Source organism: Phymastichus coffea, unplaced genomic scaffold (genome assembly GCF_024137745.1).
Source record: "Phymastichus coffea isolate CEN01 unplaced genomic scaffold, Cenicafe_Pcof_1.1 PCOF00094, whole genome shotgun sequence".
Classification (NCBI taxonomy): domain Eukaryota; kingdom Metazoa; phylum Arthropoda; class Insecta; order Hymenoptera; family Eulophidae; genus Phymastichus; species Phymastichus coffea.
Genome location: NW_026706905.1, coordinates 756,779 through 769,630, shown reverse-complemented (window position 1 = coordinate 769,630; position 12,852 = coordinate 756,779). Strand labels below are relative to the sequence as shown.

At 33.9% G+C, this 12,852-nt stretch overlaps 1 protein-coding gene across 10 annotated transcripts in view; it reads left to right on the top strand.

Moving 5' to 3' along the window:
* Positions 1–12,816, top strand: part of LOC131669486 (ataxin-2 homolog) — a 40,875-nt gene extending 28,059 nt beyond the window's left edge. For 7 of the 10 annotated variants that reach the window (XM_058944383.1, XM_058944382.1, XM_058944380.1 and 4 more), the window contains 3 exons: positions 443–708; positions 1,125–1,328; positions 3,693–12,816. In XM_058944383.1, the coding sequence (XP_058800366.1) occupies positions 443–708; positions 1,125–1,328; positions 3,693–3,996 (774 nt within the window). In that variant the 3' untranslated portion in view covers positions 3,997–12,816. Of the gene's footprint in view, positions 1–442; positions 709–1,124; positions 1,329–3,674 lie in introns of all 10 variants that reach the window. The other 3 variants (XM_058944381.1, XM_058944385.1, XM_058944387.1) reach the window with 3 other exon arrangements.
* Positions 12,817–12,852: the final 36 nt, after the last annotated feature.

Below are 12,852 nucleotides of genomic sequence, written 5' to 3'. Positions count from 1 at the left end.
GAATGAACGCGACATCGAAAAGCTCGTTAAACTATGAAGATTAAAAACAGTGCAACCTTGTCGCATTGGAGGACAGTCTCGGAGTGAATTCCATTTGCCCTGGTGCGACGACGCGCAGTTCACTTGAATCAGTAATGACGCGTGATACGTAGCTCGCGAATGTTAAAGTTCAAGGCCGCTTTAGCTGAAACGTAATGGCAACTGCCGATCAATGAAAGTTTTTCGGTTAAATAGCTAACTTGACGTACGTATATTTATGAGATTTCACAGAGGTCGCGGACATTGGCTCGACGAGTACTGTAAATATGCTCGCGCGATTAATTCGAAGTACGAGAATGCGTTTGGCATTGCAACGCCAAGAATTGCGATGACGATGGGAAACGAATGATCAATGGCGAATCGACGAAGGGTTGGCTGTTATGAAGGAAAGACATGTTTCTAGGAATTCCTGCGGAGACACGGCTCCACGTCGCGGCTCTGCCGCAAAGTTCGCAGTGCAGATAACTTGCCGCTGGCCTCGAACAACCGGCAAAACTCGGATCAACACGAAGACGGTAGCACGGACGGTGACCGTGAGACCTTCCTGAAATCAAATCAAGACGACAGCGATAAAAGCGACGACACGGAGACAAGGCAGAACAGTCTTGACAATGCTAAAAACGAGACTTCTGTTCTCGACTCCATCTCCATGCAACACCAGTCCTCAAGGTAACTTTCATCGAATTTCTCGGTCGTCTTAGCCGTGGCATGCAGATCAAGGCAAAAAAGCATCGACGTGTACTCATTTAAATCAGCCTTTCTGTCGCTCGAACCAGCTCTTTCCGCAACTCTTTAAAAGTCCCTGTGAACGTTCAAATAATGCAGAATACCTGTGCTCTATTTGCTCGCCTCTTTTGTCACTGCCATCCCAATGTCCAAGCTGATCAATGGCTGTGCTAGTTTTAGTCGCAATCCATCCGCATGAATAGGTCCGCGAAGAAAGTACGAGGGGTTCTTTCGGCTCGTGGCAATCACAAGCGAAGAACAAAAGTAGAAAATAACGCGGAGCCTCGAAGGCAAGCCCCGAAAGAAAGAGCGAGGCCCAAGATAATCAGCCGAGGCTGTTCTTGATTGTTGTGCTTCAGAGATTTAGTGAGCTTGTGCACGGCCGCGACGACGGCGCCAGCAGCGATAGCGACGCTGAGCCCGTCGCCCACGCTGTCAGCAACGTCCTCCCCGGTGCAATCGGCACTTGCGGCAAGGCGCTTCGCTGGCTGGCGAGCGGCGGCCATTAGCGGCCGCGAGTACGTGCGCTGCCCCGTCAGGCAGCCAGCATCCGTAGAGGAGAGGTGAAGACCCGCCGAGAATAACGCCTGCATTAAACGCAACTCGTCACCTTTCGCATTGCTATTGGCATCAATTATATTATATTCACCACACAGCCTCTGCGATCTTCTACCATCCTTTATCAAATCCTTTATCTCTCCCTTCCTCTCTTTCCAACGGCATCCCTCACCACTCTGCCATAACGTGCCTTCTTTATTTCTCACTTCTATTACGTCTTATTCTCGCTCTTCGTTCATTATTTCCTTACTTCTTTTTATAACACTATTTTTCTTTTCTTTTATACTACCTAAATATCATGTATGCCAAGCTTTTTCTTTCGTATACGTTCTCATGTTGACAAATACTATTGATTATCGCGTACGCGTTTATTGCAATTTACACGATGTGTAGCATCTAGAAATAAATAATATGCTCCAAATTGATCGACTTCTGTATAACAATATATTTTATTTTTATTACTAATATTCTTTCAAGAATGACATATTTTAGAATAGTTCATGTTCGGGGATATGAAATTAGACAACTTTATACAGATACAATACATATTTCTTTTCAATAAGAATATTAATGAGTAACATTTGTGATAATATTGGGGTGATCAAATTTCATTAACAGGACATACCTGTTTCAATATTCAATTAAATAATTTGCGGATTCTCTGCTTTATTTAGACACCTAAAAACACCAAACATCAAAACCCTTACTGTTTTCTTGAAATAACTGAACACTGTTCAAATGTATATTAAGCACAAATATCTAGCACAATACAATACATTTTTAGATTTAGTTACAATGTAAGTTTTGCATGCCTTTTAAGTCATAGCATGAATTTTTTTTTTTTTTTTTTTTATGACATTACATTATTTTCAAAACAAAGTTATATTGTCATATTTTTTAAAATTCTTTTGAATCCAAATCAATAATCTTACCACTTTTTTCTCGTTGAGTATTTTGAGCAAAATTTGAAAAAAGTAAATAGCTTTGGTATGAAGAAACTACTTTTAAAATTTAATTTTTAAACAGTTTTATCAAATTCTTCGTGTATTAAACTGTATTTAACATTGATTAATAAATAGCGTGAGCTGTAATATGGAAATTCATTAACCATGAAGGCACAAGGCCGCTAGAAAACAATAATTTTTGTTCGTTTTAATTAAACTTTGTTAAGCTTTATTATTAAAAAATTCATGTAATTTTTATAAAGTTGAGAATTAATTGTTTCTAATTCTTAGTTATAAAAACTTTTTTCATTTCTAATTGGAAAAGTTAAAAAGTTCATCAAAATACAATAAAAAAGTTAATTTGTAGTCAAATTTGGCATCTCTTTGCTTTAACTATAACGATAAAACCACCAAATTAAATTCAATTTTTAATCGATTATCTACCATTATTGTTGAAAAAAATAAGAACATTTTCAAACGAGAAATACTTGTATGGAATTCTGGATAATGGGATCATTTGGACATGTTTGGCTTGCTTTAAAGAGTGCGAATGCCTGACTGTTTAAATGTTGAAATTGCCACATGCTATGAGTGTCTGTTGGTGTTAATGTAAATGCATTGATAACGTAAGTCTGCAATAAAAATTGTTGAATTTTGTTTCAGGAAAGTTAGGAGTCATTTTCGAAGTAATTTTCGGCGTAGAATCTGAATTCGAACTCAGAATTGCTCTATTATATCAGGAGATATCCAGATCTAAAAGTAAAAAAAACACGATTAAAATGGTTTGGAATTATAAGATTGGAAGGTAGAGGAGTGGTGGGTTAAGGAAATTGAGATGTTGCGGTTTGCCGGCAGTGCATCTGTAGCTGAAGAGTAGCTCTTCGTGATGGTCCTGTCAATTTTGCAAAAAAATGTATTTTGCGAGATCGGATCCAGATTCGACGCCAAAAGTTACTTCGTGAATGATGCGTAATTTTCGCAAAACAAATCTTTGCACGACTGTGAATTGATTAAGAAATGTTGCAGTAATGTTGTAGATTACGCTCGCTGTTTGATGTTTTTTTTCCGTATCTGTACACACCTTTTCATCGGCCAACTTATTTTACGATTGCATCTGGTGCTTCAGTCACAGGTCGAGTAAACAACAGGTATACTCGATAAGCTAAAGCGACTCGAAATTAATTGAATCGTGATTCTTTCGAGTCGGCGACTGATGCGCCAGTGCAGTCAACGAATGATCGGCTGCATAAAGATCAAAAGCTAAATGTGCAAAGATGTGGATCAAAAGCTAAATGTGCAAACGTTCGCGTGTCGAGAGTACGACGTGCAAGGTGTAGCCACGAGCCGGAAAAATGCTAGAGCCCGCTTGTGCCTGACTCTGCCGCAATAGACCAAAGTAAAAACAAGAAGCCAATATCAGTGTAGGTGTTACAGGCGCTCGTGCGAGATCGTGGAATATCCGGCGCGATGTTCGCTGCCCGGCACCAGTCGGCACACGGTCCTCATCCAGCAGCACCAGCCCCAACAGCAGCAGCAGCAGCAGCAGCACAAGCACGCGAGGAGCTGCGAGTACGCGCGGCGCGCGAGCATCGAGCCAAGCGTCGAGGTGGTTCAACCGCAGCAGCAGCAGCAGCAGCAGCAGCAGCAGCAGCACTTCGGCCTGCCGATCCTGAGCGTCTCGGAGCCGAGTCCGCCGGACGAAATCGATCGGGCGGACGATTACTTGTAGGGTTTGCTTGCCGAGGGCTCCTCCTGCTCGCCGCCACCTCGGCGTCAGTCGCGCGCCTCTCGCTACCCCTTCGCCAAGGAGCTCCTCGTCTGATTACCGGCCTGTGTCGGCCCTACCTACGTTTCACTCCCGAAATCTCTGTTTCACTCTCTATCCTCGTACGTGCGCATTTTTACAGGCACTCCGAGCTCCATCTCGTGCGAGTGCCCGTTCCTAAGGACCGACAGTCCTTATCGTCATTACATTGTCTCCGTCGTGACGTTGTACTCGCAGTCGACCAACTTGTCTAAGTTTTACTGACTTACTTACGTGTATACGTACATCAATATCCGTTGAGTGCGTACTAGTTCCTTAGACGGCAACTACTACATAATATAGCGGGGCCTTTACGTCTGCCGCTTTTCTTTCTTTTTTCCATTTTTTTTTAACGATTATAACAATATTCGACTAATATTTCGAGAGTAGATACTATTTTTTAATCCTCGTCAATTTCATAAATCATAAGGAATAACAATATTTTAGATAATACTTTAGCAATAAAAATGGATGAGCGAGTAGTAATGCGTCGTACGAAGTATATATATATATTAATTAACGAGTGACATTGTCGACCAAGCATCAATACGTATTCACGCAAAAAAGTCTCAGATTTTGCGCGATAGTTTTTTGACAAGAACCTTACAACTTCATTGTAACATTATGTCTATTGTAAGGTTTAACGAACAAACATTGTATAAATATAAGGATTTAAAATTGTCATTATTTTTATAGAGATTGTACAGTGTATAATGTAAATGCGTTTGACTATTTGTAACAATTGATCAACCATCAACGACACAGCTATCACTAACGATTTCTAGTAATTTATCGTACGTTTTCTCAGTGAAACACAATAAGTAGGCAAGCTCTTACTGACGGCTTAGCAGCTAGAGGAGAAAAATACAAGCATACTATTAGAAATGAATGTGAAAGAAACAAGTAGATAAAACAACCTAGTGGTCCAAATCCTTTATTAGATGTTTCATAGCGCGCAGCTAATAAGTACATAATTATCGAGGCAAGAAGAGAGGGCGCGCGATGTGTAGTGTGCGCTGATCTCCAGCCGAAGTACAATTGCAAATATACACCAAGATTGTCAAAAACCGTCCAAGTATTCTTATCAGTCGATACAGCGGTAATTGGGGACCCTTATCTTTAAAACCAAGCACTCCTTTAATACGCGTGGTTTGCGAGCAATTGTCCTTTCGTTTTTCAATTAACCAACATTTTCTAGAAACGCATTACGTCTCAAGCGGATGTGCTAATAACGATAGCGCGACGAATCCCTCGACTCCTTTAACAGCGCCACTAAACATTCAATTGGAATATTTTTGATATAGCCTTTTGCTTTTTGCGGCTCCATTTACATACTGCATCCGAGAAATTCGACAACGTGTATTATTACTAGGACGCATATGTATATCCGCTACATCAATTGTATCGAGCTTCATTTGATCAATACAATTTATTCAACAAATGATCGTTTGATCAAGCAGAAACATCAATTTTCAAGCATCAAGAATTCTCCAAGGACTTATTCATTGACAATGTTTCTTCGTTTATCGGATAGACGTGTCAGATAATAGCAGACGGACCAAGATCAGATACGTGAGATACGACAAAACAAGTACTAATTATAGTCATAAGACAGCTAGCAAGAAGACAAAATATGAGCAGTAAGCCTTCCGGATTCGCGCTACACTCCGCATCACCGTCGAAATGCTCATTTATAGACCTACCTGTATTATGGGTGTGAATTACATGTTCAAATCTAGCATACTATGGCTCATCATTTTTCAAGAATACCGTTTATCAATTACGCTGGCTTTGTCCAGTGCATAAGGCCATTCAACTTATAAATATGTGCGTAAAAACGCACCTAAGATATACAGCCATTCTGGGAACAATAATCTGAGTGATGCGCGCAGAGAATTTGAGAGTAAATCCTTGCAACGCAAACCAAGTCTTATCGTAGTAACTTCCTAATCATTTTTCGACTTACATCAGCATTGTAAAATAATACATTTGCAGTCCTGCCAGGCTCACTTCTTTTTTTATTTCTAGTGTAAACGATGAGACGAGTGCCCTTCGATTTGGTTCATCGTATAATGCAATGAGGACTAATTATAACTCTGGAAGTAATTGACTAGCTGGCATCATTCGAATGTTATAAATCACAGTAGGAAAAATTCGCTCGTTCATCATTTTATAAAAAGTTGTAAAGGGAACAATACATTTTCATCTTAATAGTTTTCGATACAACTGTATATATATCTACTCGATCTCTTCTGGTCAGATGGATGGATCAAGACTTTTTTAAGACTTCTTGAAAGAATATCATTTGATCCTGGTAAATGCAGACTGTAATATCGACCAAGTTTGTTTTATTGTCATCTAGAAATATCTCTTCGAAAGTCTCTTGTATTTTTCAAAGTGATTGCAATTTTTACAATATTTAGAAACACGAAGTATAAATACCGGGCAACTTGATACAAAAAGATGAATCGTAAAAATGACTAAGTTAATTGTACGACGTATTTATTTTGCAACGATTTAGCAGTAAAATCGAAAAAGTAAGAAGAAACGTCGATAAGTCATTTCGGTGATGCAATTTGGATTCGGTTCCAGTGTAGAGCCTATCTCATACCAATGTTATGGCAATGTTATCGAGTTGCACTCGTTACTGTTACTGACAAACAAGACAAATGACGTTACATATGTAAAGAAATTTCAATCGATAATGTAACCTTAACTCCCTTTCCCATATATGCTTGGCTCATGCGTGCATCTCAAATTCTGTGGCTCATTGATTCGTCTACGTGTGACCCTGTATAGGTAAATGTGCGCACATACATACCCACCTACGTTATATATGTGTGCATCTAATTCTTTCTTTAATGTTCTTGTAGCATTCAAATAATGATACGTGTTTACATAACGGCGTTTAACCATTATTCTTTCTGCGAATGTTAATACATTCATCACTTGTACAATTTATTCATCGACAACGATAAATATTCATTAGAAACAAAATTTTCGTCAACTACCAATTTGTATATCGCAATATTATGCCAAATGAAGACCAAATTTTGATAATGAGAATAATTAGCTTGACGTATGGTAGCGAAGTGTATTTAGGATTACAATTAATTTTAAGTAGATGATGATTTAAACTTTTGCAAAAGATTTAACAACGTTTGCTCGATAAACAAATTCTTAGCTATTTGCTACCCTCAACTCTTTCCGAGAAAAGGAATAAATCATTCTTACAACTAATCATAACATTCTGATAATTCCTGTTATCAACATGTTCAAGTCCTTTTTTAGTGACATATTCAATCTCGATCATTTTCACAAAATATGTGTATCTATGGAATTGAAATAAATTCTTTATGATTTTGCTTTTTCTTAATTTTATCTTAATCGTAATATCAACATTTATTAAATAATTACTGATAAAGTCAAAATTACCAAATGCATTTCAAATATTGAAAATTAAACTGAAAAATTGAAAAATGGTGGAATAAAGTCAATTCGCAAAGTAAACCCTTCGCGGTAAAGTTTTCCTGATTTTATATTCAAACTCAGTACGTTCTACAAACTCTTATAAAATTATGTATGGAAAGCGAAAAATTAGTAAAACTCTTTCTATATGCTTCAATTCTTAAATTACTCTATAATATTGATATAATTAGAGTACCAAAAATTTTCATTTCAATTAAAAGAAAACCAACACTTACCATGACTTAAATGGACCGCTATACATATTCGCGGCACATTGAAAATGTCCAATTTTATTGAACTATGAATGCATATACAGGAGGTCTTGGAAAATATTTATAAGGAATAATACATTCATAAAACTTTAAAGCTCCACTTGAAATTGATTTTTTCTTGATATTATATGTCAAATTGTCACTAATAAGTGAATTGAAAAAATAATGATAAAACAGAAATGTTAATCCCTATCTAAGTATATAGGATACATTTTCCAATCTTACTATACGTTAAATAAATTTGCCAATCTATATCTAAATTTGACAAAAAGACCATCAAATGAGGTTTGCTATTCGGTCTTGAAAGGTATATATAATAGTAATACTGATAACTAGCAAAAAGTAACATTGATGTAATATATTCACATGCCTTATGTAATAATTAGCATGTGATTGTTAGCGAGAAACAATACCGATGTAAAAAGAGAGATTTACTGCGAATAAGCATAGTCGAGTGTGATTGGTTTACAATGCTACTATAGCAGCAACAAATTATTGAAAAATCATTCCGGTTTATCAATTATATTCACCATTTCAACCATTCTGCGGCAAGATAATTACATCACGTAAACGTTTATAAAAAATGTCTGTCTTCCTTTTATCAAAAATTTGAAATACGACGAAACTATATCAGTTGTTACAGTATTAAAAGCGAAAAATGTATATTCTTCACAATATAATCTTATAAAACACCATTTCCAATTTAGCGTAAACAATACGCTTATTATCAGATACAATTTACAGAAATGAAAAATGAATGAATTGTTCCAACATATAAATGAATCGACTCGTAACATGTACAAATATTTTCCGTGCACGTAGTTGTATGCCATCCGTGGGCTCTAGCACATATAACTTGATCATACTAAGTAAATTAATAATTTATTCATGTTAGGTGATTCTTATGAATTTCGAATCAGAAAAAGCTAGGGAAACGTTTTAATAGTTGTTGTAAACTCCTTTCACTTGTCGCTTTTCGAATCTGTAGAATTGTATGGCAATAAGGATGGAGAATATGAATACATTGAGTTTGTACCTCCATCCATCGGATAATATTTATTCTATCAATTTAATTTTAAAAATTATTCGTGAAAAAACCGGACTTACACTCTAAAGATTTGATATTTATTTCATTTTCAAATTTTTATGAAAACTTTCCAATTTTAGCCGTTTAATTAATTTATAGAAAAAAGGATTCTATAACAAGTTAGTCTATAAGCCTCTATTCGTTGAAATTTAATTAATTTACAGTGTTTCTCTATTCAAAAAAATAAAATTTTTTATATTCAAATGTCATATTACATTGCAATTTATAGCTCGATTTAAACTTTATAAATTTCTGTTCCAAATGTCATGTCGGTTGATTAATTATCAGTAAAGTTATTATTCAATATGTATTACTTTTCTTTAAAAATGAACACACATTCCAAATGGTGGTTCTTGTGTATCTAATGATTATCTGCATTACATGAAAAAACTGATAATTTTTAACGATGCAAGCAGAAAGTATTGCTGGACCAAATTTTTTAATTACCTAACACTAAATAAAAATTTAAAAAGTTTTTTTTATCAATAAAATGGTAAAAAATTGATATTTTTACTTATAATTATTATTATATAATTAAATTACGTCAACCTTAACTAGCAACTCCATTCTGATTATATACTTTATTTTCCAACACTGCATATTCCAGATAAATACATTATTTTACGAGGGTCGTTTTATAAGAAATCGAAAAAGGCATAAATTTCATTAAAAAAGTGCCATACATTCCAATACATTTTTTCATCTTTATTGTTATTTAAAGGACTTACTTTAGATATAACATCAAACGATTTAGATTTCCGTGAAGTCAACAAATTTATATTGAATACAAAAATGATTTTTCCATCGAAACTTGGGTAGAGTCACCTTAAAATAAATAAAATTGTTATTGAAAATACGATATAAGTAAGCTGGAGTTTTATTATCCATTGCATTTTCGTAAAATACCCTTTTTTATCTAGTGTTGTTATTTTTTAGTTAAAAGAAATTACTGGTATAATGCAATGAACTTTGAATATAAATTCAACATCGTTACAGTACATTTAAAATTAATGTACCTATTTATTAAAAAATGTGTCTATTATTATACAATTTCAAAAAGATCCAACGAACATAATAAAGTATACTACTTAATTTACGAAAAATTGTTGTAAGTAAATCGGAAAGACAGTTCGTGTTACTTGCGAGTCCAAGCTGCAGTACATTAAAAAAATCGATATACTTAAACATCATATATTCAAAAACAGCCATTATATCGGTTGTGATGTTTTCTGTGCATAACTCAATACAAATAAAAAAGTCTCGCCATTGTAACTAGTAAAACATTTCTAATAAATATAAAACTGACCTTTTTACGTGGGACCAAGAAAAATCTACACACACATAAATTATTAACGGATTCGTCCGTTTATAAAGAAATAAAGATTCTATCGTCTAGTCAACGAAAAATAAAGTAAAGACTTTGTTTAACTTTAAAAAAAATCAGCTGGGCAACTACTAATTATTCAAGCTCTTATTACGACGTATAGACATGTGTATGATGAATATTTCAAATAATAAAAACCATTAATGTAAATAAAATAATATAATCGGAAAAAATCAATTCTAAATATACCATGTAAAATGATTTAAAAATAAAATACTCGGATAAATCTACAGAACTTTTAGTATCAAGTGTTCGTGATTTTGAAAGATCATTTAGTACAACTCTGACGATTCGGTGAGAGTTGAAAACTTTTTCTCTAAGTCTCTCTAACTACGAAGGTGTATTCACAATGAAACAATTTATTCAGTAGGTATAGGTTTCTTGTAAACAAGATTAAATTAAGAAAAAAATCGACTTCAAAATAATTTGTAATCAGTCGCAAAATAGTGGTTCAAGCACGTCAATAAAAACACTCGGAAGCTTACCCTTTCAAATAAGCCCATCTCACTGTAAAAGGTTGAATCGATCCCAAGGTATGCGATAACATAAATAAGAAAATTCTAGACGAATGTAGAACCTTCTTTTTGAAGTAGGCAAAAAATAATGCTCCTACATAAGGACCAATGCTCCATCGAATATATCTAAAGAAACAAATTTATTTTGAAAATATTTTGAAACCTATAAAAAACTATTGTATCATTAAATAAATGATTTGATTAAATGATACGAAAAAAGTGGATGTTTACATTTTTATAACGCAGCATATGCTGCTGGAAAAGATCATCGATAGAAAATTACATGTAACTCGAATTGTCTAGCCGCAAAAATAAATAACATTTAAATATAAACCTGAAATATTAAACTTATGGTGCGATTACTCGTAGTTGAATAATACAAAAAATATAAGTTTGAATCTTGAGAAGATACTCCGTAGTCGTAATAAACTATGAAAACATAACTGTTGATGACCGACTAGGAGGGAATAATTCAAAATGAGCACTTTGCATACATAAACCGAAAGAGCGAATTGAAGATCGTGTTCAAAGCGCTTTTTACCGTGCTTCATAATCCATGATGCGGAGCTATATATAGCTTATATCCGCAGTACATCAAACCGCACATATTGATTATGTCGAGCTACGATCAATTATTCAAGTGGCTACCTAATAAAGCTCGACATCGTTTTACTTCAGGAAAGAGTTTCAAGGTTGATAGACAAACCTTTTATTGAAGTCACTGCTCCGATTTGTTTTCTCTAATAATCTGTCTTTTTTTACGGTTACAGCAGATATATATTTTTGTAAATCTAACGTATTTTCAAATCTTATGTATTTGAACTACATGATTGAAAAAGTAAATTTTGTTTTTGTATTATTTTGTTTATTAAGGCGATGTTCAACGACATTAAAATATGTGTAAAGCGTAAACTAATAGCATTTCTATCGTGTACATATGTTGCATCAATAAATTAAAGCTATAGTGCTCGAGTAATATTATTTCATTTAAAATAACTAAAAGTAAGTTGTGCCTATAAAAATATGGGTGTGTATATTTATGTATGTACATGTATACATTCACTAAGTTGTATAGTAGAATAGCGATTTACTCTATAGAGAAATTACAGTATTGAATTTCATTTTTGGCTGAATGAATTGTAAAATAAAAATTAATATATTGTTTCGTGACTATGTAAATACACGACTTTGCACGATTAGTTTGAAGACCAAAACTAAATGTAAAACGTCATACTTTGTTTGACATTTCGATTTCAATTGATTTAATTAATTAAGGCCGCTGTATATTGTTTTTTGGACACATGGATTTAATAATCCTATTTTATTTGGACTAGCATACTTATTAAATTTTTATTTAAATCAGTAACAATTATTATTTTTAGAAATATCATAGCTTTATATTTTTACAAAATTATAGCAATAATCAAAATCGAAAAGTTACTGCTCAAACTAGGATTGAAAGGATTATTTATACGAAAGAATTCAGAAATTAAAAAACCTGCTATTTCATATTAATTAATTATTTTATAAGAATACCATAAACTTTACCATTTATAACAATTTAGATTGCTAAAACCTACGTGGATGAAGTTTTTATTTTCGAATGTCGATTTTTGAAGCACATAAAACTATCATGCGCTAAAATTCCAGACAAATTTATATGTACTATAGCATAATTTATGTAGAGCACCAAATCCATGATAGTTTTAAAGATGAATGTTTAGGTAAATTTAATAATACATTGCAAGTATGTATATGGATCATCTTAGTTATCTGAATAACTTCGTCACAAAAGAAATTCAATAATAGGAACACAAAACTAGAATGATATATTATCTCATTATTATTGTAAATCTTCTTGTAATAACGTCTAAGGCTCATATGTAAAAAAAACGAAATAAGTCTGCTCTACTTTATCTTCATCTTTTGCTAATATTCAATAATTTTTTTGTTTGTAATTATAATATAAAAAGTCTATATTATTTACGATGTTTAAGAAAATATATAAAAATGTATACTTCAGTATATTTTATACTTTATTTACTCACCTTTAGA